The following is a 20008-nucleotide window of genomic DNA, read 5'->3' as shown; positions in this document are numbered from 1 at the left end:
CGCACGGGTTCCCCACCGAGGTGCGGGGCCCGCGTTTATATTGGCCGCCCGGTGGGGCTCCTGTGACCAAGGCACGGCGTCGGTGATTGGCGGAGCACTACTCACGTCTCGCATCAGGCGTCCGAGGGCTAGCAACTAGCAGCCGGCCATCCGATGCATGTCTGATGTCACTAGGACTATGCAATCTGCTCTGCATTGTATCATATATTTATTTATCTATTTGTGCACCATCAACAAAGGGTCCATAGCTCAGTGGTAGAGCAATTGACTGCAGATCAATAGGTCACCGGTTCGAACCCGGTTGGGCCCTTGTTGGGATATTTTTTCCTCAAATTTTGATTCTTTTTTTATTTATTTTTCCTCAAATTTGATTCTAACCTCACGGCGATTTTTCCCCAAAAATGATACCTCAGGATGATTTAATCATTTAGCATCACCAGGTGCGAGTGCAGGAGCTTGGTTGTCATTTTCAGGAATCAATCATTCTCCAGTATCTGGGCGACGCGGCGAACCAGGCCACGGCACAAACTACAAGCATACAACCACATAGACATGGGAAACAAAGCGGCTTCAGTAATCATTCATCACGTTTTGGTAACAAGGGAAAATCAACACAGAAGAATTGTTTCGTTGGTCAGACTCCTACAATACAATCTTATATTCTTACAGGCACTAAGAACTACACCTATCGAACATGGATGAGCATAATTGAAACATTAGTCTTGGAACGCAGATGCAGGATGGTTCGCTCTCTTCCTGCCGTTGATTCCCAATGGAAGAATAAAGGGGGTAGAAGAAAGCAATCCCACCTACTCTCATGCTTACTTAAATTACAACGCAGATACGCGATGGGCTGAAGAAGTTTTCATTGCCACTACATATGAACTAGAAAGGAGGGAAATCAAAAGATGCCATGTTGAGCATGAGGACCCTATTGTTAATTTGGTGAGGTTGCTGCTTTCCGGCAAAAGTTCACGCTCCTAGTCCTAGGTTGCTTCAGCGACCCCGGATTTCTTAGTTGCTGAATGCTAACTTTGCTATGAAGGGAAACATCTGCTCCTGTAAAACAATACAAACAGTAAGTAGAACAAACTAACAGGAAGAGCAATAATCAATCAGATACCTTAATGATGCAACGTTATCCATAAAAAAGGTAAACTGGGGAAAACAAGCATCTATTACCTATTTTACCGAAGCTTAAGTGCGTCTCCAAGACCAAAATTAGCATTACTTTGATGTCCCTTTCTTCCCAGAGGATTATCTCCCTTCTGCATCATTGCAACAAACTCATTGTAGTCGATCCGGCCATCCTGCAAAATATATGATGGATGAATTAGACAGATTGATTTTACCAATCTTAATTGGAATAGTAAATCTGGTCTACTTACATTGTCCTGATCGATGTCCCCAATAATATCCTCAAGTCGGGTATCCCCTATACCAAACTCCTCACATGCCTTTTGGAGCTCATCTTGAGTTATGTAACCACTGCCATCTTTGTCAAAGTATGAGAAAGCAGCAAAGAGCTTATCCTCCTTTTCAACCTTGTTTATATGCAAAGTTGCAGCAATGAATTCCCCATAATCAATTGTGCCACTATTGTCGATATCCGCCTGATATTTTTATGAAATGTACTTCAACTGAGTTGCAGTCCATAAAGTGGAATGATGATCACCATCAGAAAATTAAAGTATCACTACTGTTTCAATAGACTTCCCAAAATAAATCTTGTATACTTGGTAACACGGTTAAGCTTTCCTTATAATGTGGTATTTTCTTTGTTCATCAAAACATGAGACAATGTTGAAGCTAATTGGATGTTCAAAAGTATGCAAGGTTAGAAAAAAAATTAATGATCTTATTCTTGAACTTATTATTAACATTCGTTCATGGTTTATTTTGTAAATGAGAATTAGTGAAATAAAGTGGTCTGCCGACTAAAGTTCAAAAAACTGTAATGAATGGGAACCAATGTGGGGTGATCATCTTGGAATACTTACTGCTTCCATTAGAGCATTGATTTCTGAGTCCATTAAATTAGCACCAACTCTCTGCAAGCCAGTTTTTAGTTCCTCCATTGTGATATGACCACTGTTGTCAGTGTCAAGCATTTTGAACATTTCTTTTAATCCTGCAATTTCTTCCTCAGATAAACTCTCAGCAATAACCTACAAGCACAAAGAAGATGAACCACAAATAGCATCGGTATAATGCAGAGATAGACCATTGGTATTAGTACTCACCCTAAGGGCCATTTTCTTTAGTTTATTCATTGCAGAAAATTGTTTCAGCCGGCTTAGAACAGCGGAATCAAGAGGCTTGTCAGGAGCAACTCCATCAACACAAGCCCAAGGGTGACCTAAGAAAACCCAGGTCAATCACTATAGCCAATTTGGTTGAGATGAGGCTAAATCAACTAGGAAAGAATTATTTATTGAATTGGTATTGGTACATGCATTCATGCTACTCACATAAGGCTTCATGGGCAGTCAATCTCTTCTTTGGATCACGAATAAGCATTTTCCTGACCAAATCCTTTGCACTCTCTGAGATGCTAGGCCAGGGCTCTGACGAAAAGTCCAAGTCACCTTTCAAAACTTGTTCAAATATCCCTTGTTCACTTTCTGCCCCAGAAACCAATAGAAAATTCAATTTAATGCCAACTGTCAATGTCATATAAAATTGCAATGCAATATTTCACTGAAATGGCTACATATAACCTCACCATCCCAGAATGGAGGGACTCCACTCAACAGGATATAGATTATGACACCAGCACTCCAGACATCAACCTCACGGCCATAGTATTTTAGCAGAACCTCAGGTGCAACATAGTATGGGCTTCCAACGACATCTGTAAACATCTCGCCTGCACAAACAATTATCTTAGTCCAAATGGCATCAGAAGAATGCTATTTAGGAATTAGGACTGCATGTGGAAAAAAGAATGCGATAACATTCATACGATTGGTTTCCACCACCTCATATTTCCTTTAAAAAAACAGACATAATCTGCTGCTATTTTTATATGTAGGATTTTTGCTGAGCATAGAAGCCTGGTGTTAAATCACCTACTGTAAATCAATGTGTAAAATGGGTCTATGCTAACTTTCTAAGCCATGAATGTGGCTGAATGGGATTGAAGATAAGAACACAAGCAAACCTTATTAGGAACTTCATAAGTTTTGGGGTGATGCTCATCAACTGCAAATTGTAGTGATATTATAACGAGATTGAAGAAAATAAAACCAGTGCTTACTACTTGCTCAATGTAGTTCAGCAGCATAAGTGATCTCACAGCATGTTGATTGGTAAAAGTGACGTAACCATTGTGTGAAGTACATACACACACAAAACTATGCATGTATCAGTTGTCAATCTACATTTTGTTATGACCACATGGTGGCCTCTTGCATGCACGACGACAGCAGTGCTATCCCTACATACGAAAATTCCCCCATTCTGTAACAACTGTTTGGCAATTGGCACCTCAGTTGCTAACTAAGTATTAGCTCCACTGACAGGCTCACATTATATACTATACTAAAATAACTTCACAATCAGATAAAGCTGCATTGCTATACAAGTAATCGATGCCAAATATACCTGGCTTGAAGAAGATGGACAGGCCAAAATCGATGGTCTTCAGGGGCGAGTCCTCCTTTTGATTGATAAACAAGAAATTCTCCGGCTTAAGATCCCTGTGCATCACGCCGAGCGAGTGGCACGCCTCGACGACGCCGACTATCACCCTGGCCAGCTGCGCGGCCGCCTTCTCGGAATAGTGCCCCCTCTGGATGATCCTGTCGAAAAGTTCGCCACCGGCGCAGAGCTCCATGACAAGCTGCACGGCGACGGCGTCCTCGTAGGCGCCGATGATGGAGACGACGTTTGCATGACCCGCGAGGTGGTGCATGATCTGGATCTCGCGGCGCACGTCGTCGACATCCTCCTCCGTGAGCAGCTTCCGTTTGGCAATGGACTTGCAGGCGAACTCCCGGCCGGTGGCCTTCTCGACGCATAGGTAGGTGGTGCCGAATTGACCCTGCCCTAACTTCTTGCCAATTGTGTAGAGGTCCTTGAGCCGGGCCGTGTTAACGTCGCGCTTGAGCACGGAGTCCGCGAGGAGGCCCGCGCTCTGGACACGCTTGACCTTGGGCGCGGGCTTCTTCGCCGGAGGGTTGTCCTGCGCCTGCGGCTGGGAGGCGGGGGCCGGTGGTGGCAAGTCGGTGGATCGGGATGAATGGTGCGAGGAATGCTCGGATTCCGGGATGGTTACGGGATCGGGCGCCTTGTCGGAGGCGGGGGAGGAGGGCGGCGGTAGGGCTGGGGCTGCCGCGGGGTCGTCGCCGCGCGGCCGCCACAGGGTGACGTTGGCCAGGAAGCCGTTGCGGCCGGTGGCGCTAGGGCCGACGCAGGTGTTGCCCATCGCCGCGGGGACGCTACACGGACGGCAGCGGCGGCGGCGACGGCGATGGCGGTGGCATTGGACGCGGGGGCGGCGAGGAGGCGGTTACCGGTTGGGTGGTTCAGGCTGGATCCATCGTGGAAGCGGGGCGGAAGCGGAGGAACCGATGAATGGAAACGGAGCCGAGGTGGGTCCCGGGCAGCGGGTTCGTGTGGATGGCGTGTGGGTCCGCCGCGTATGGGGCCGTTTGTCAGCGTCGTGCTCCGGCGTTTGGATGCGAGTGACACCGCGGGATGCGGATCGGGGTCTTGGGCTCTTCGCGCCAAATCGGATGGCTAATTGCCGTTTTGCCCACCAAATTCCAAGTCGTATTTGGTCACTGGACGGGCCGTTTCATCCTTGGCTGAATTTAACTTTCATGTGGCAGAATTACTTAGGTTTCTACTAAACAAATGACTAAAATGTTTACCGGTCTTCCAGTCCAATTGCTTCTTCTTTCCGGTAATGCTCTCCTTAGGCCATTGCACGCTTTGGACGTGCCCTTTGTGGGCCAGCAGAGTCCAATACTAAGTCTGCTCTCGGCTTTAATCCAATACTAAGTCTGCTCTCGGCTTAAAAAAAACGATTCTGCCACCTCCTTCTTCAACTCAACCACCCGCTGCTGGCTGGTCCTGGTGGCGTCGAGCTCGGTGCGGAGGTGCGCGTTCTCCGCCTGAAGCCGCGACGTCGGTCTCGAGGAACAACACGATGGAGATGGTCTCCTTGAGGATCTTGTGCTCCAACAGCTCGGTGCGGAGGCAGGACTCCTGCTCCAGGAGCTTCTCGACGAGGCGGATGAGGTCTGCGACGGCTCGGGCGGCCTCGTCGCATGCACCGGCTGCACCTGCACGAACGACCATGGGAAGTAGCGCGAGAATGGCCCGCCCCACATGTATCTCCCCCCCTCCCCCACTCTGCGGCATCGAGCTCTGCATTGACGAGCCTCCATTCATCCAAGCAACAAGTAGATACTACGCTGAAAGCGTATGTTGCAAGAGTATGTTTCAAGTGTTTCAAAAGTATGTTGCAAGTGTTGTATATTGATGTTGCAAAAGTATATAGAGATGTTGCACGTGTTGTAATGGCTATACACATATGTTTTAAGTGTATGTTCCAAATGTTTTATCTCTTTCATACATATATTGCATGTGTTTTTATCTGGATGTTGTAAAAGTAGATCTGGATCTTGCATATCCATGCATGTTGCAAGCATATGTTTCAAGTGATCTAGGTGTTTTCATATGCTTGTTTACAAGTATTTTTCAGGCGTCCCACAAGTGTTTCAGACACTTATTTTAAGTGTTTCATCTGCCTTAAGACGTATATTGCAAGTGTTACATCTGGATGTTTCAAAAGTAGATCGGATGTTGCATCTCCCTCCTCACTTTTTTCTGCCTCGCCTCGGTGTTTCCTCCTCCTCCTAGCGTCGGCTGCAGTCGCCCCCTCTCCCACTTTCTCAATGCTGGTGACGTTTGGGGCAGCTTGGTCCCCGCATGGACGCGCGAAATGGCGCGGAAAATAGCTACAAGCGCGGGTGTCCGGACGCTAGCAAGCCCATTCTTTTTTCCGCAATAGCATTTATTTTTATAAATTACTTCATCCGTTCCAAAAAGAAATGCAATTCTCACTTCCGGATAAGTCAAACAATTTTATGTTTGAGCAAATTTGTACAAAAAATACTAATATTTATAATATTAAATAAGTATCAATTACTACATTGGTTATAAAATATATACTTATAGTAAATATATCTGAAGATATAAATGTTGATATTTTTTTATTATAAGCTTGGTCAAATTTCGAAAAGTTCGATTTATCCAAAACTTAGAATAGTATCATTTTTGGGAAGAAGGGCGTAATTTCCCTTTGCTAACAAAAACAAGTCTCACACCACTTGATCCATCAGCTCATCTTCCGTAACAAAATCTTTTTTTTCCCACTCCTTGCGCATGGAACGCTCCCAACACACACACTGCTATTTCATGAAAGGTGAATATTTATACTCAACGTCCCCCACTTTTGGGGATTGCTGATGCATTTCACGTCCATCTAATGTCTAGTCTTGACTTGTTTACTAACATAGCCCCATGTTGGTTGCTCTTCGGCCTTGCCTATGACGAGAACAATCTTGCCACCATTGGGCGTGGTCGGCGTCGTGTCGCGGCTACCTCGTCGGCAAGCAGGTCTAGTAAGGTATCCGCTAGCAACAGGAGCTCGTCGCTGGCCGCTAACGACCTCTTGGAGCCCACCTCAATGTTTGACCATCGTCAACACAACCCCAATCCGATCCTGCCAACCTTAGTTTCCATGTTGTCGTCGCCCCCAGGTGTTGCGACCATCGGTTTGGCGTTACGACGCGGGAGGAAGGTACAACGACAACGCAGGAGCATGCAGCGTCGGGTATGCATTGGCATGGAGGAAGAGAATGCAAGGTCAACCAGCCGTGTCGGAGTAGGCAATGGTCGGCACCATCGCGAAGTTGAGGAAGAGACGACACGGGTGGCCGGAAGCATGCGCTGACGGCAAACACGGGCAACTGTGCCGCAGCGCCCTCCCTAAAATGGGCTTCAACCTCCTCTTGGCTACCCATAGCCACGATGCCCACCACAGAGTTGGCTATGGAGAGGCAGTCGTTGTCGGGGCCGGACGCCTCTTCGTCCTCGGTCATTTTCTAGCTCGTGCGTGCATCCAGGCTCAAGTGTGTGGTCACAGAGCAAGCACGACCATGTGCAACCCGACCGATAGCAATCGAGGGCATGGTCGTCTCCAATGGATGCACGAACAAGGCATGGTAGCTGCGTTATTTGGACTTGTTGGTGACGGCGTGGGCCACCGTATCAACAAACGGATGTAACCTAGACCTGTTCGGACCTGTGACACAGCACGAGCCTGGTTCATGTACGTGGATGTGTACTTAAGGAGTTTGGGGGACTTAAATGACATTTTCTGCTAAGTTTAGGGACTGATCTAGCATTGGTAGTGCTGGTGTGGACATGCTCGGCCCGGAGGGGGAGGGTCAAGAGGGGAGGCCGCCCTGGGGCCCCATATCTGCAGTATGGATACTAGGATTAGGCAGTAAGCAGGGAACAACCGAACAGAGCACACAACGCAACGCTTGATCTCCACAGAACGTCGTCTCATTTTTCCACAAGGCGATTCTCAGTTTCTGCCTAGCAGTTATGGATACGAACGGATATCACTGATATTACATTTGTTTTCATATTTCTGTCCGAATTCGGATTCGAATTCGGATATTGTCAACCTTGACGGATATGATACGATTGGATATCGACATCATAAATATGCGATTTGATTATTCGGATATGGATACGGTATCGGATATTGAATATCCGAACTCAGATACGAACAGATCTAAACTCCACTAAACAGATTCAGTCTCGAATACGGTCAGAAAATATCCATATCATTTTCACCCTGCCAGCAGTCGTCCGCCGCTCACGCAACGCAACGTTAGACTACATAGACCGAGACTCGCTGAACTGAACTACCGGATTCGAGAGACCTCTGATTCCCTGACCGTAAATTTGTGAATCCCGATCGCACGCCCCCACACCATATATACTTGAAGGTATGAGTATGTCTCTAAGACTGACTCTATAGATTATTAATCTATATAGCATGCCCTGGTGATTTGGTCGAGATGGTCAATAATAAGATTTATAGACTGTGATCAGATCAATATTGCATGATTATGTCTTTGTTGTTGCAATGGGGCCACTTATATATATTTTTTGAGAGAATTGGGCCTATTAATTGATGTTATTTGGATTTTGTGAGTTCGACATCGACATGGTAAAGTGATATTTAATTGAGTTCAGCATGTTTGTTGCTTTTTACTACTAGTTTTCAACTATTAACTATTTTGGTAAATTTCAGGTCCTATGTTATCTAAACGTATGCATTCGGTAGTGTGAAGAAATCATTGGATAAACAGATGTTAATATATAATCATCAATGATAGAAAATTTTAAATGCCACATCAATTTGTTGTTTAATATGAGTATTACTTTCATTTTTTTATTATTACTAGGTAGCGTGCCCATGCGTTGCTACGGGATAGCTAACATTCTATACTAAAAACACACGGATCGCACGATAAGATAACAATACTGTAAAAATTAAATACCAACGTTAAAGTAACATTTAATCCAAAAGGCAAAGTTTATGAATTTAACACAGTCACGGAGAGCGCGACGTCGCAGGCTCACAGGCTCTACTATATAGATCTTTCCGTGATGCGGCTAAGATAATGTTTTATATCGGCAGGAAGAAATCTCCGATATTCATTTCTTTCGTGCGCCAATAAATCCACGAATAAGTTCCGCCGCATCTTCATACCATTCTGTACATAGGTTCGAGTATATATGTAAATATAGGTAAATGCTCATGCATTGCAACGGGAAAAACAATGTTACGATAACATATGTATGAACATGTGTTGTACTATTACCTATAAGTATGATGTACAGAACACCAATATTATATAAGTCTTCATGTTGTATAGACCATTATAAAGTTCAAGAAATCATTAGTATTTTACCTTCTAACTTGACTATAAACCATCAGTTTAAGGGCCCTAGCATGCATGAAAAAAGATAAAGGTAATATCTTTCAGAACAAGATAATTAGATTTGGACAGGTAACTATAAACGTATCAGACAACCATCTGGACCAATTCCCAACATACAGAAGTATATATCATGTGTTAACAATTAATAGTGCAAGGGAGGTGTCATGCATAGTCCCTATTCTAGGTTGTTTGTTTGTTCATCATACAATTACAAGCATTTCATAATTTAAGCACGTATAGAGTTCTTAAGCTGTGTGCCTGATCCAAAGCTTAAGTCGCCAGCTAGAATAGGCAGAACTCTTGAGTCCACAATTGGGTCATATATAGTATCTGTGGGTATCTCATTCTCTGATTCACGAAGGATGGCATTAAACATAGCAATATCTAAATGAGCTACGCAATGCTCCATCACCTGATAGAAACATAAAAAATTTCAGGACTTCACATAAAAAATACCATTACCAAAGAAACAAAAATCAGCATCTAAAAGCATACCAATTTTGCCAACACTGGTAAACATCCACACTCATGTCCACCAGCACGAAGAGGACAACTTCTGCTGAATGCATCATCAAATGCAGTTTTCCAGAGATCAATAGAAAAACTCCTATGTTGTTGATCACCCAGAAAGCCCTAACAACCTCCCAATCTTTGGAGTTGTCAAATCTTCTACAAGGGTTTGCATGTGGGGTGTCATTGCATGTGAAATGAAAATCCTTCAGAAAACTAAAAAATGAATTAGTTTGTAGTAGGTTTTACTCATCACTGTTTTACAGGAGCCATACTTAGCTTTCTGGAAAGTGCTAAGACAGTAATAGGGTTAACCTTTATATGCCACCACATCTTCTCCAATGCATCTACAATGTGCTAGTTTCGCGCCAATCATCTAGCAGCTTCATGATATTGGGTATACTTGCCATTGTAGTTACTTTTCCATCGTGTTGTAGCGAAACTCCTCTCAGGCTTCTTTGCACCATTTGTGCTGAAAACCTTAAATGGACTTGAGTGCCGTGAAGTACCAAATGTTTGTGCAACGATCTCTCAGGACAAATGTGTTTGATAGCCAAAATATCAGCCTACATCAAAATTAGGTTCTTACTTCTTAAATTTTGATCTGAAAGAATTGATGCTAACAACAACAAGGAAAACACGCGGTAGAGCGTAGTCATAATTTACCTTGAAACATCATTGCCACGAGATTTTAAAACAAACAGAAGCCTAGAAACTGAATTTTTTGCAACTGGAGCTTTCCTATCTGAGGACCAAAATTTTGATGCATGAATATAAATCCTAGATAAATGGGGAGCTAGCATATGAAACTTATGTGATGAACAACCATGCTCTAGCACCACAGAGTAGAGAGAAACCTTAAGAGCAGCCTCATTATTTTCATACAAAACTTAGTTGCCATTATTAGCTTGGTTTTCTTCAGTATTAGCAATTCCATAGTCAGTGCCCCAAATCTGATCACATTTCGGAGTTTCATCCAAATATCGATCTCCTTTGCCTCTTCAGTGGCTTTACCTTCAATCTCTCTGTCCTCAATGGCATTACCATTAGTTACTTTGCTCTAAATAGGTTTATCATTAGTGACTTGACATTCAACGGACTTATCATCCTTTATTCCGTCCTCAATGTCCTCATCATTCTTTGCTCTGTCTCAACAGCTTTGTCATCAGTGGCTTTGCCTTCAACAGTGCTATCATCCTTGATTCTGTCCTCAACTGCTTTATCATCTGCGGGTTATTAGTAAAAAAGAAAAAATCCATCTCAAAGAAAAAAGGAACAAAACTTACATCATTGAAACATGAAAAGATCAGACAAATATTAAAGCAATGGATATTAGTATGATTGTTATTTTACATCTACAGGCAACAAATCATGAATGAATCATTGATGTCTAATGGAATGCATAAATAACCAGTGCCATAGTCATAAATTAAGTCTGTTGAGCTAAAGAAAACAGGGAGACAAAAACAACCATTTTCCTTGCTTATCTGAACAATCCAACAGTTGCTGCTGCTTTCACTTCACCAACAGAAGATAAATATCAAGCCACTACTAGTTTCTTCCAAACTATCATGCCTGCTTGTTCACAGAGGTGGGAACATCATCACAAGATTATGTAAATTCGATTAGCATTCTATCTCTTTCTAGCAAGATGCCAATTATGGCTACCAGCTGAAGATTATGATTTAGTAGTACATACTACCACCTTATTAATTCTAGAGCTCAGAGAAATGATATGGTAAGATATTTTACTACCTTAAACAGTCCCTATTTGTATTATTGCCTGCAATAATCTTAGTATTTTTTATGAAACTATCTGAAGGTACAAAATTACACGTGACAATCGAGTCATGCAAAGATTAGATAGAAAATATCAACGGTGTATGGACCCCCATCATATTCTTCCTCATCATCATCCCCAGCATCATCCTGCTCAATGGCTCGCCATGGTACAGTGACAAATTAAGCACCATACAAAAATAGGAAAAAAGATTATCAAGGTTGACTGAATTTTGACACTGGTCTGTACACTCACAATCACCGATTTCAATGAGCGCCATCAGCCTATCGGCAACATCAAGCTCCTCGGTGTCCTACAGGGGGCACACAAAGGCCTCGAGATCACGTACTCGCCACCGATAGCATCATGTATGCCCGTTCCTGCAAAAAGCAGAAGGAATCAGCATCGATCAGCAAAGTGCCCGGCCTGGGCGCAATCGACCCGTGAGATTGGCCTCTTGCAAGCTCCTGGATGACGTGGGCGAGGGCGAGATTGTCCTCTTGCTAGCTGAGGCCAGTGAACGGCCACCTCCCGTCAGCTGGCGACATGACCGCCACCTCAGGGATCAACCGCCACCGCAACATGGTAGATCATCATGTTCGGTTGTTTTGCATGAAGGAAAATCATAACCTCTTGATGAGAATAATTTCTTATTTGATTTGATTTGATTGGTTGATAGTAGTTTCCTTTTGCATGCAAGAAAGTTATATCACAACAGGCGTGATGGTCGCACGAGGGAGCACTTCCTTTTGCATGGAAGGAAACTGCCATGATTGCCATCATAACCTCTTGATGAGAATAATTACTTATTTGATTTGATTTGATTGATTGATAGTAGTTTCCTTTTGCATGCAAGAAAGTTATATCACAATAGGCATGATGGTCGCGCGAGGGAGCACTTCCTTTTGCATGGAAGGAAACTGCCATGATTGCCACCGCACGTGGGTCTCATGCAAGAAAAATCAACAACTACCGTGATTGTCGCACGGAGGTGGGATCGATCGCATGGGGTGGCAGACGGACGAACCAAGACAATTGTCGCACCAAAATGATGTCCACACTTTGTTCTTTTTAGTTGTAGGAGATACGATGTTTATGTTAAGGGGCATAGATTATAGGCTTGCCATAGGCCCCTAAAATCTATGGACCGGCTCTAAGTGTGGACTGGCATGTTGGATCTAGTTTTGACCTGTTTAGACATGTGACATAGCCTGTGCCTAGCTCATGTACGTGGAACACACATTTTAAAGTTTAGAAATTTAGACGATACTATGTCAAGTTTAGGGGCCGTTGTTGCACTTTATTACTGTCTTATTATGTCCGGATGCATTGAAATTGGGATGTACACACCGAATACAACTCTAAAAGCTTCCGGTGTACACGTTATTTTATGCGGATCCAAATTCAAGATTTTTTTTAATTTTAACACTTTTTGTAAACTAATTCTAAATCTAACACTGTCTTTTTTTTTATTTTCAAAACTAGCACTTTTGGCCACGCCTATTGCCATGGTGCGGCCAAAGGCCTGTGCCGCGTCATGCATGGTGGCGTGGTAGGAGGCTGAAGTGGCGATGACCGAACCGGCTGACCGTTGACGTGGCGAGGCCTACCACGCCACCGATCTTGGCGCGACAGTGCCACACCCTGATCTGTGGCGCGGTAGAGCCGTATAAAAACCCCATGGCCAGTCCCGCCTGCCCGAGCAGCCCGCCCGTATGCCCGCGCCAGTCCACTGCCGAGCACGCCGGCGACCGCGCCACGAACGCCTGCATGGCACGGCCGCCGGCCGCCCGGTGCGGCCACTGCGCCCGTACGTCGGCGTGCCACCGCCTCTGGCCACGCACGGCGGCTGCCCGTCGAGGCCAGTGCCTGCGCCTATTGGCCCAGTCTAGCGCGCCACCGCCATGAGGACGAGCGCCGCTGCCGCGAGGTACTCCCCTAGTGTAGTTAGTATAGTTAATAAAGTTAGTATAATTAGTAAAGTATAGTTAGTTAGTTTAGTTAGTATAGGTAATATAGTAAGTTAGTATAGATAGTAAAGTTAGGTAGTTCAGTTAGTACATTTATTAAGTCTAGTTATATATTGGATTTAGTCCAATTAGTTGTTGTATTGTATAGATGTTAATATTAGCTTAGTTAGTATAGTTATAGTTAGAATAGGTATTAATATTACTATAGACATTACGCACGACGATTTCGACAACTTGATGAAGTTTCTGAAAATGCTTTTGCAGATGGATTGTTGTGTTAGAGTTTTATATGGAGGAAGTGTTAGGAGAAAAGATGGTATATTTGAGAATATAGAAGAAAAAATGGAATGGTTTGATGAACCTCCTAGCTTCAACGACCTTTGTGTCCGTTTGAATACAAAGTTTGGCGGTGATTTCATACTAAAGGGGAGGTTTAATACTGGGAAGACTAGGGCACACTATGTCGTCATGCCTTTGCGCGACCCTGCTCACTGGTCCCACTACACTAGGGTGCTCCAAGGTTTCAATGTGCCCATGCCTGAGGTGGTGGTGGAGAATGGGTACAGGATGCAGGGTGTTCAGGACGGCCCGTCCATTGATGGTTTTGAAGGCAATGAACAAGAATTAGGGGGTCGAAGGGGAAGCAACTCAAGATAATATGGATTTGGACGGTCAGTTGATGTAGGATCAGTTTCATTCAACTGCAGTAGGCTATATAAGCAATGACTTCGATATGAATGAGTTCAAACGGGAAGAGGAGGAGCAGGAGGAGGAGGACAGGATCGGTGATGTAGTTAGTAGTGATTCAGACGATTCTGATGATGACTAAGGAGGTACAGATGCTATGCCAACACCGGCTGATGCCATGCTAGTATCGGTTCATACTATGCCATTACCAGTACCAACTGAGGTTTTGCATGGTGTCCAGGCTCAGGGTAGACTAGTCATAGATTTGATAGCAGATGATACCCCATATGATTCATGGGCCAGAATTAGCGAAGCGCAACAGTATGTTCCACCACCACCTCACACAATGATTGAGCTTGAGCAACTAAGGTCGATCAACGTACCTTTCAGGGGTGTTCTAAACTATAGGGATGTCAGCATGACGAATATGATAGTTTGTGACACCGGTCTCCAGATGTGTAGGAAATCATTGTATGATCATGGAAAAGAAACCCTTAGGAAGGGGATAATATTCAATACAATGTCAGAGATGAAGCTCTTCCTTTAGGGCTATGTTGTGTATCACCATAGGCCGTACACCGTCACTCATTCGAACCAGGAGTTGAGGTACCACGTGATATGCAAAAACGGTTATATGTGGAGGTTAAATGCACGAAAGAGACAGAGTGATGGCAAGTGGAGGATAACTAAAGTTGTCGAACCCCACACTTGCCTAGACAATAGGAGGAAGGAAAATCATTAGCAGCTCACTGCATGTTACCTTTCTCATCGTATATTAGGGCTCGTTGATGACAATAATGATATTTTAGTGTCTTTTTTACAACAGTCCATATCTGGCTTCGTTAAGTATGATGCGAAGTATGGAAAGGATTGGCATGCTAAGCAAATTACCCTAGTGATTCGATGGGGTAGTTGGGACGAAGTGATTTAGCAGTATGATGAAGTGATTGAGGAGTATGAGGAGGAGATCCTCGTGCAGGAGGGAGCCCTAGAGCCTTTTGGTGCTGACCTTACTAACCCGTCACCTGTCCAAGGCAAGCCCCGGTGCATAACCCTTATTTTAAATGATCACTGAATATATATATATATATATATATGATGTGCATTTACATTACAGGCATTTTATGAAAATCACATGCATAAATATATCTACCTATGAGTCCTACTAGTACAGGGCGAGTAGCCGCTATGCTCAAGATATCGGTAGCATGAGTTACTTACCGTTACTCATAAGTAGGTGATAAATATGATCACTCTTGGTAAAATATGGTAAAGGTAAATGGTGATTGGGTAGGGATATGGTTTGGGTATTGGTGGGTGTAAGGGGTTGTGTCCTGTGGCCAACAGGGCATAGCTCGGTTACACTTTTTCCCTGTCTGTGTCAATTAAGGACCGGTCATTGCATATGGCTCTTGGCAAGTCATAGATCTATTGTCCCAAGCACATACTTGGGTATAGGTGCAGGGAAGACTTGTTGCTTTCTTGCCGTGGATCTGGCTCTTTCTGGACCGACTGATTGGGGGTGGAGATGGTGGAGGTCATTGCACCACACTGAGCCCAGGACTCAGGAGTGGGGGCTTGGAGTCCAAGTTTGGATGGGGACCTTGACACCTAGGATAGGAGAGTGATGGGTAGGTCCTGCTTATGTCTGGGGTACAAGCGGGGCGTGTGTCTTTGGGGCACCCAGCTGGGGGCATTGATTCATGAATCGCCGACGTTCTGGTATGGCTTGTCTACGGTTTAGCACCGTAGTAAGAACTAAAAGTTGAAAGGAGAAGAAATGAAACTGATTGCTCAACTCTTGCTTAAAAGTAGAACATGTGCTTATATAGACTGGGTAACTAATAACTTAATGCGGCTAATAATAATAACATAAGTAAGGACTCACTATTAGTATTGCTTTCTGCCCAAAAGAAACCAGCAAACCATAAAGCTTATCATATTCCTTGGAGTCGGGAAATTATTCCCACTAGTCGGATAAGTCTCGCGAGTACATTATGTACTCAGGGTTTATTTACCCCTGTTGCAAGTGATGCATGAGAAGTACCTTTGTGTGGAGGATTCTTCTAGTGGGCTCAGACGGAATCTTTGTTCCTATCGCTAGATGTTTATTAAATTCCATTGTTTATCATTCCGCACTCTGACATTTGTTAATGTAATAATGTACTTTTTTAAGAACTTCTAATGTATGAAATGGACCTGTATTGTAACTCGTTCTCATTATTGGATCCTTAGGAAAAATGTGGATCTTTCGGGTTCTCCCTTGGGGTGTGCCCGATGGAGACCGCCCGCTGTAGCCTGTTTTTGGAGTGCTTAGTGTCTGGTGGGAGACGAGCACCTCTATAAGTGTGCTATTTCAGGCGGTCTACTACAGTTGGTACCAGAGCCAATAATGGTCACGAGTTTTGTCACTCTTTTTCAAAAATTTAAAAATTTGACCAACAAAAGCTTTATAAAAAGTAGGATGCGATTAAGTTAGTTAAATAAGTATAAGCCCTAGCAATATGGTCTATCTAGGATAGCGGCCCTAGTTTATCTAATTAGTTTTCTGTAGGTACACTGACTTACATTGCATAACAAATCGCTTAGCATTGCGGAAAGTGAGTGTGCGATGTGCCAAAAATTTTATGAATGACGCTATATTCCTGCTTGAGTAAACGTATAGGCCGAAGCATGCATCATGATAATAGCATCTTACTTAAACCGAAATCCCCCTACACGTATAATTGAATTAGTAAATTGATAGAACTAACTAAAGAAATGCTTTAATAAATGTGCTATCACTCCTCTAATTCCTTGCGTCTGATCGTGAAGGTTGTTCTAAATGGATGGTTCCTATCTCTTATAGATGAATCTAAGGTCCGAACGCAGGAGCACCAGTGCTAGGGTGGCTCACGGTCTTGGTGAGGGCCAAGGCGAGAGTGGCCAGGCCCATGAGCACAACGGGGAGAGCCATGGGGCACCACTTCTGGCTCCTCCTCCACCACCGCCGCCTCCGATGACTCATGCTGAGATGATGGCGGAGCTGTTGGCTGCTTGCCGTGAGTCAGCCCGTACCATGGTGATAATGGCACAAGCTATCATGGGCTTCGCTCGTGGAGGCCATGGGGGCAATAGTGGGAACGAGGGTGGTGCCCACCGTCCTGAGGGACCCTCCTCTTACTAGGACTTCATCAAGACCCACCCGCCCACCTTCATGCCAACAGATGAGCCCCTAGATGCGAAGCACTGGCTTCATATTCTAGAGCAGAAGTTTCTATTGCTCAACGTGGCCGACGAGCAGAAAGTACGCTTTGCAACGCAATAGCTATTGGGGTCCGCAAGTGCATGGTGGGATACCTTCCATGCCATGTAGCAGCCTGATCATCTAACAACCTGGCAGGAGTTCACCACAGCATTCAGAGAGTTCTATATCCCTGCTGGTGTCATCAACCAGAAGCTGACTGAGTTCCTCGAGCTGCGTTAGAAAAGTATGACAATGATGGATTATGTTAATAAGTTCAATCATTTGTCCCAATATGCTGGCATTCATGTGGACACTGACGATAAGAAGAAGGATTGCTTCTTTCATGATCTCTCTTCCATCCTTCAGGAGAAGCTATACATGGCAAACTATCAGACCTTCGGGGCACTGATGAACGCCGTCATTGCCATGGAGGATTTTCAGCGGGAGTCCTAGGCAGAGTGGAAGAGGAAGCGGGTGGCTACAGGGTTTTCCAGCCACCCTCATACTCAAAAGATACAGGTTGTCCGGTGGGGGCCCTATCAATCATTAGGGGGCCTTCATTTTGGTAGCCCTAGCAAACTTCATAGATTTCTTCCACATAGTCCCATGCTCCCATGCAGTAGGTGTAGCCCTAGCAACCTTAGGGACAACTGGTCCTACCTTGCTAGGGATTTGAAAACAAGCCTAGTGCTTGCTTCAAGTGTGGCAAAAATGGCCACTATGCCCAAGTGAAGGGTCAAGATGGCGACTAGAGGGGGGGGTGAATAGTCCTTTTAAAACTTAATCACGTTGGCTAACCGAAACAAATGTGGAATTAAAACTATCGGTCTAGCCAAGACTATATCCCACTATATATGTTCACTAGCACCTTGCAAACATAACAATTATGCAACAAAGGTGTCGGGCTAGTTAGAGCTCTCCTAAACAATTCTAGGAGCAAGGTTACACAAACCTATGTCACTAGTACTTTAAGCAACAAGGGAGCTCCTACACATGCTAGTAAGCAAAAGCACAAAGCTAACTAAGCTTACTAGCAATGCTCAATAACAAGGCAACCAATGCCTAATTAGAGAGCGCAAATACTTAGCTACACAAACTAAGCAATGTGACTAACAAGGTTACTAAAACCAAATTAGCCACGCAAGGGAGCTACTTCTATGCTACACAAGCAAGAAGGTAATTAGCAAGCTACACAAGCTATCTAATTACAAAAGCAACAACACAAGCGTAATGTATATGAAAGTAAACGCAAGCTTGTGTAACAGAGATGCAAACCAACAGGAAGAACAAGGTTGACACGATGATTTTTCTCCCGAGGTTCACGTGTTTGCCAACATGCTAGTCCCCGTTGTGTCGACCGCTCACTTGGTGGTTCGGCGGCTAATTGGCATCACCCGCCAAGCCCGCACGTCGGGCGCCGCAAGAACCTACCCCTTGAGTGAGGGTAGCTCAATGACACGCTTTACTAATGTTGCTCTTCGCGACTCCCGCGGGGCGAGCACAAGTGCCCCTCACAAGCACTTCTCTGGAGCGCCACACAAGCTTCTTGCGCGCTTCGACGGAGACCACCACCAAGCCATCTAGGAGGTGGCAACCTCCAAGAGTAACAAGCACCACCGGCTTGCAACTCGATCACCTAGTGCCACTCGATGTAACCTCACGATGCAATTGCACTAGAATCGCTCACTCACACAATCGGATGATCGCTATCAAGTATGTATGAGATGGAGGGCTCCCAAGCACTCACAAGCATGGACACTAAGTCCCTTGAGGTGCTCCACACCAGCCATGGCCGAAGGCCACTTCTATTTATAGCCCCAAGGGCTAAACTAGCCGTTACCCCTTCACTGGGCAATGGTCGGGCCGACCGGACGCTCCGGTCGTGTTGACCGGACGCTGGACCTTAGCGTCCGGTCGCCCGCAGACGACCATGTGTCTAGATTCCAACGGTCACTTGACCTGACCGGATGCAGCAGCTTCAACTGACCGGACGTTGAACCCCCATCGTCCGGTCGTTTCCAGTAAGGTACCGACCTCGACCGGACACGTCCGGTCACACTTGATCGGACGCAGCCAGCGTCCGGTCACACTCCAGCTTCTGCGTCACTGTACGTCAGCCTGACCGGACGCAGCCTGCCAGTGTCCGGTGCATTCAGATCCAGCGTCCGGTCAGTTGACCGACGCTAGCATCTTCGCGACTAACTCGTTCTCACTTCTAACTTCTTCATCCTTGCTCCAATGAGCTAACCACCAAGAATTTGCATCCAGCGCAATAGAAAATAGGCATTCCATCCCAAACCCATCTCACCCCTGCAAACACCACCTCCTTTGTAAATGTGCCAACACCACCAAGTGTACATCACCATGTGTATGTGTGTTAGCTTTTCACAATCATTTCCTAAAGGATGTTAGCCACTCAACTTGCCACGCCACTCGATCCTAGCGACAATGCAAAGTTAGATCACTCGAGTGGCACTAGATGACCGATATGCAAACAAGTTTGCCCCTCTTGATAGTACGGCCATCTATCCTAAATCCGGTCATAAACTTCTCTACACACCTATGACCGGTGAAATGAAATGCCCTAGGTTATACCTTTGCCTTGCGCATTCCATTCCATCTCCTTCAATGTCGATGCAACACATGCACCAACACGATCAACAATGATATGATCCACTTCATATCATCACATGATCACATTGGTTCATCAATCTTGACTCTACTTGCTCTTCACCATTGCTATCATCCATCGGCGCCAAGTCTTGCTCAAGCTTCACCGCCACGTGGTCCATCACTC

The 20008-nt window shown here is 44.8% G+C and overlaps 1 protein-coding gene, 1 non-coding gene and 1 pseudogene across 2 annotated transcripts; 1 reads left to right on the top strand and 2 right to left on the bottom strand.

The window, feature by feature from the left end:
* The first annotated feature begins 238 nt into the window (after positions 1–238).
* Positions 239–310, top strand: TRNAC-GCA (transfer RNA cysteine (anticodon GCA)). Its single transcript has one exon. It is a non-coding gene; the product is annotated as a tRNA-Cys (tRNA).
* Positions 311–561: 251 nt separating this feature from the next.
* Positions 562–4608, bottom strand: LOC136475015 (calcium-dependent protein kinase 11-like). Its single transcript, XM_066472601.1, has 8 exons — positions 3607–4608; positions 2726–2869; positions 2472–2624; positions 2244–2359; positions 2001–2168; positions 1389–1613; positions 1183–1310; positions 562–1059 (listed from the first exon to the last, which is right to left on the bottom strand). Exons 1-7 carry the CDS (start codon positions 4427–4429, stop codon positions 1188–1190), a joined length of 1752 nt encoding a protein of 583 aa, XP_066328698.1. The 5' UTR covers positions 4430–4608; the 3' UTR covers positions 562–1059; positions 1183–1187.
* A 4471-nt stretch (positions 4609–9079) lies between these two features.
* LOC136454153 (uncharacterized) overlaps positions 9080–20008 on the bottom strand; it is a 32147-nt pseudogene continuing 21218 nt past the window's right edge.

The sequence above is a fragment of the Miscanthus floridulus genome, chromosome 1 (genome assembly GCF_019320115.1).
Source record: "Miscanthus floridulus cultivar M001 chromosome 1, ASM1932011v1, whole genome shotgun sequence".
Taxonomy (NCBI): Eukaryota; Viridiplantae; Streptophyta; class Magnoliopsida; order Poales; family Poaceae; genus Miscanthus; species Miscanthus floridulus.
The sequence above is the reverse complement of the archived record's forward strand: the minus strand, read 5'-3'. Positions and strand labels throughout refer to the sequence as shown.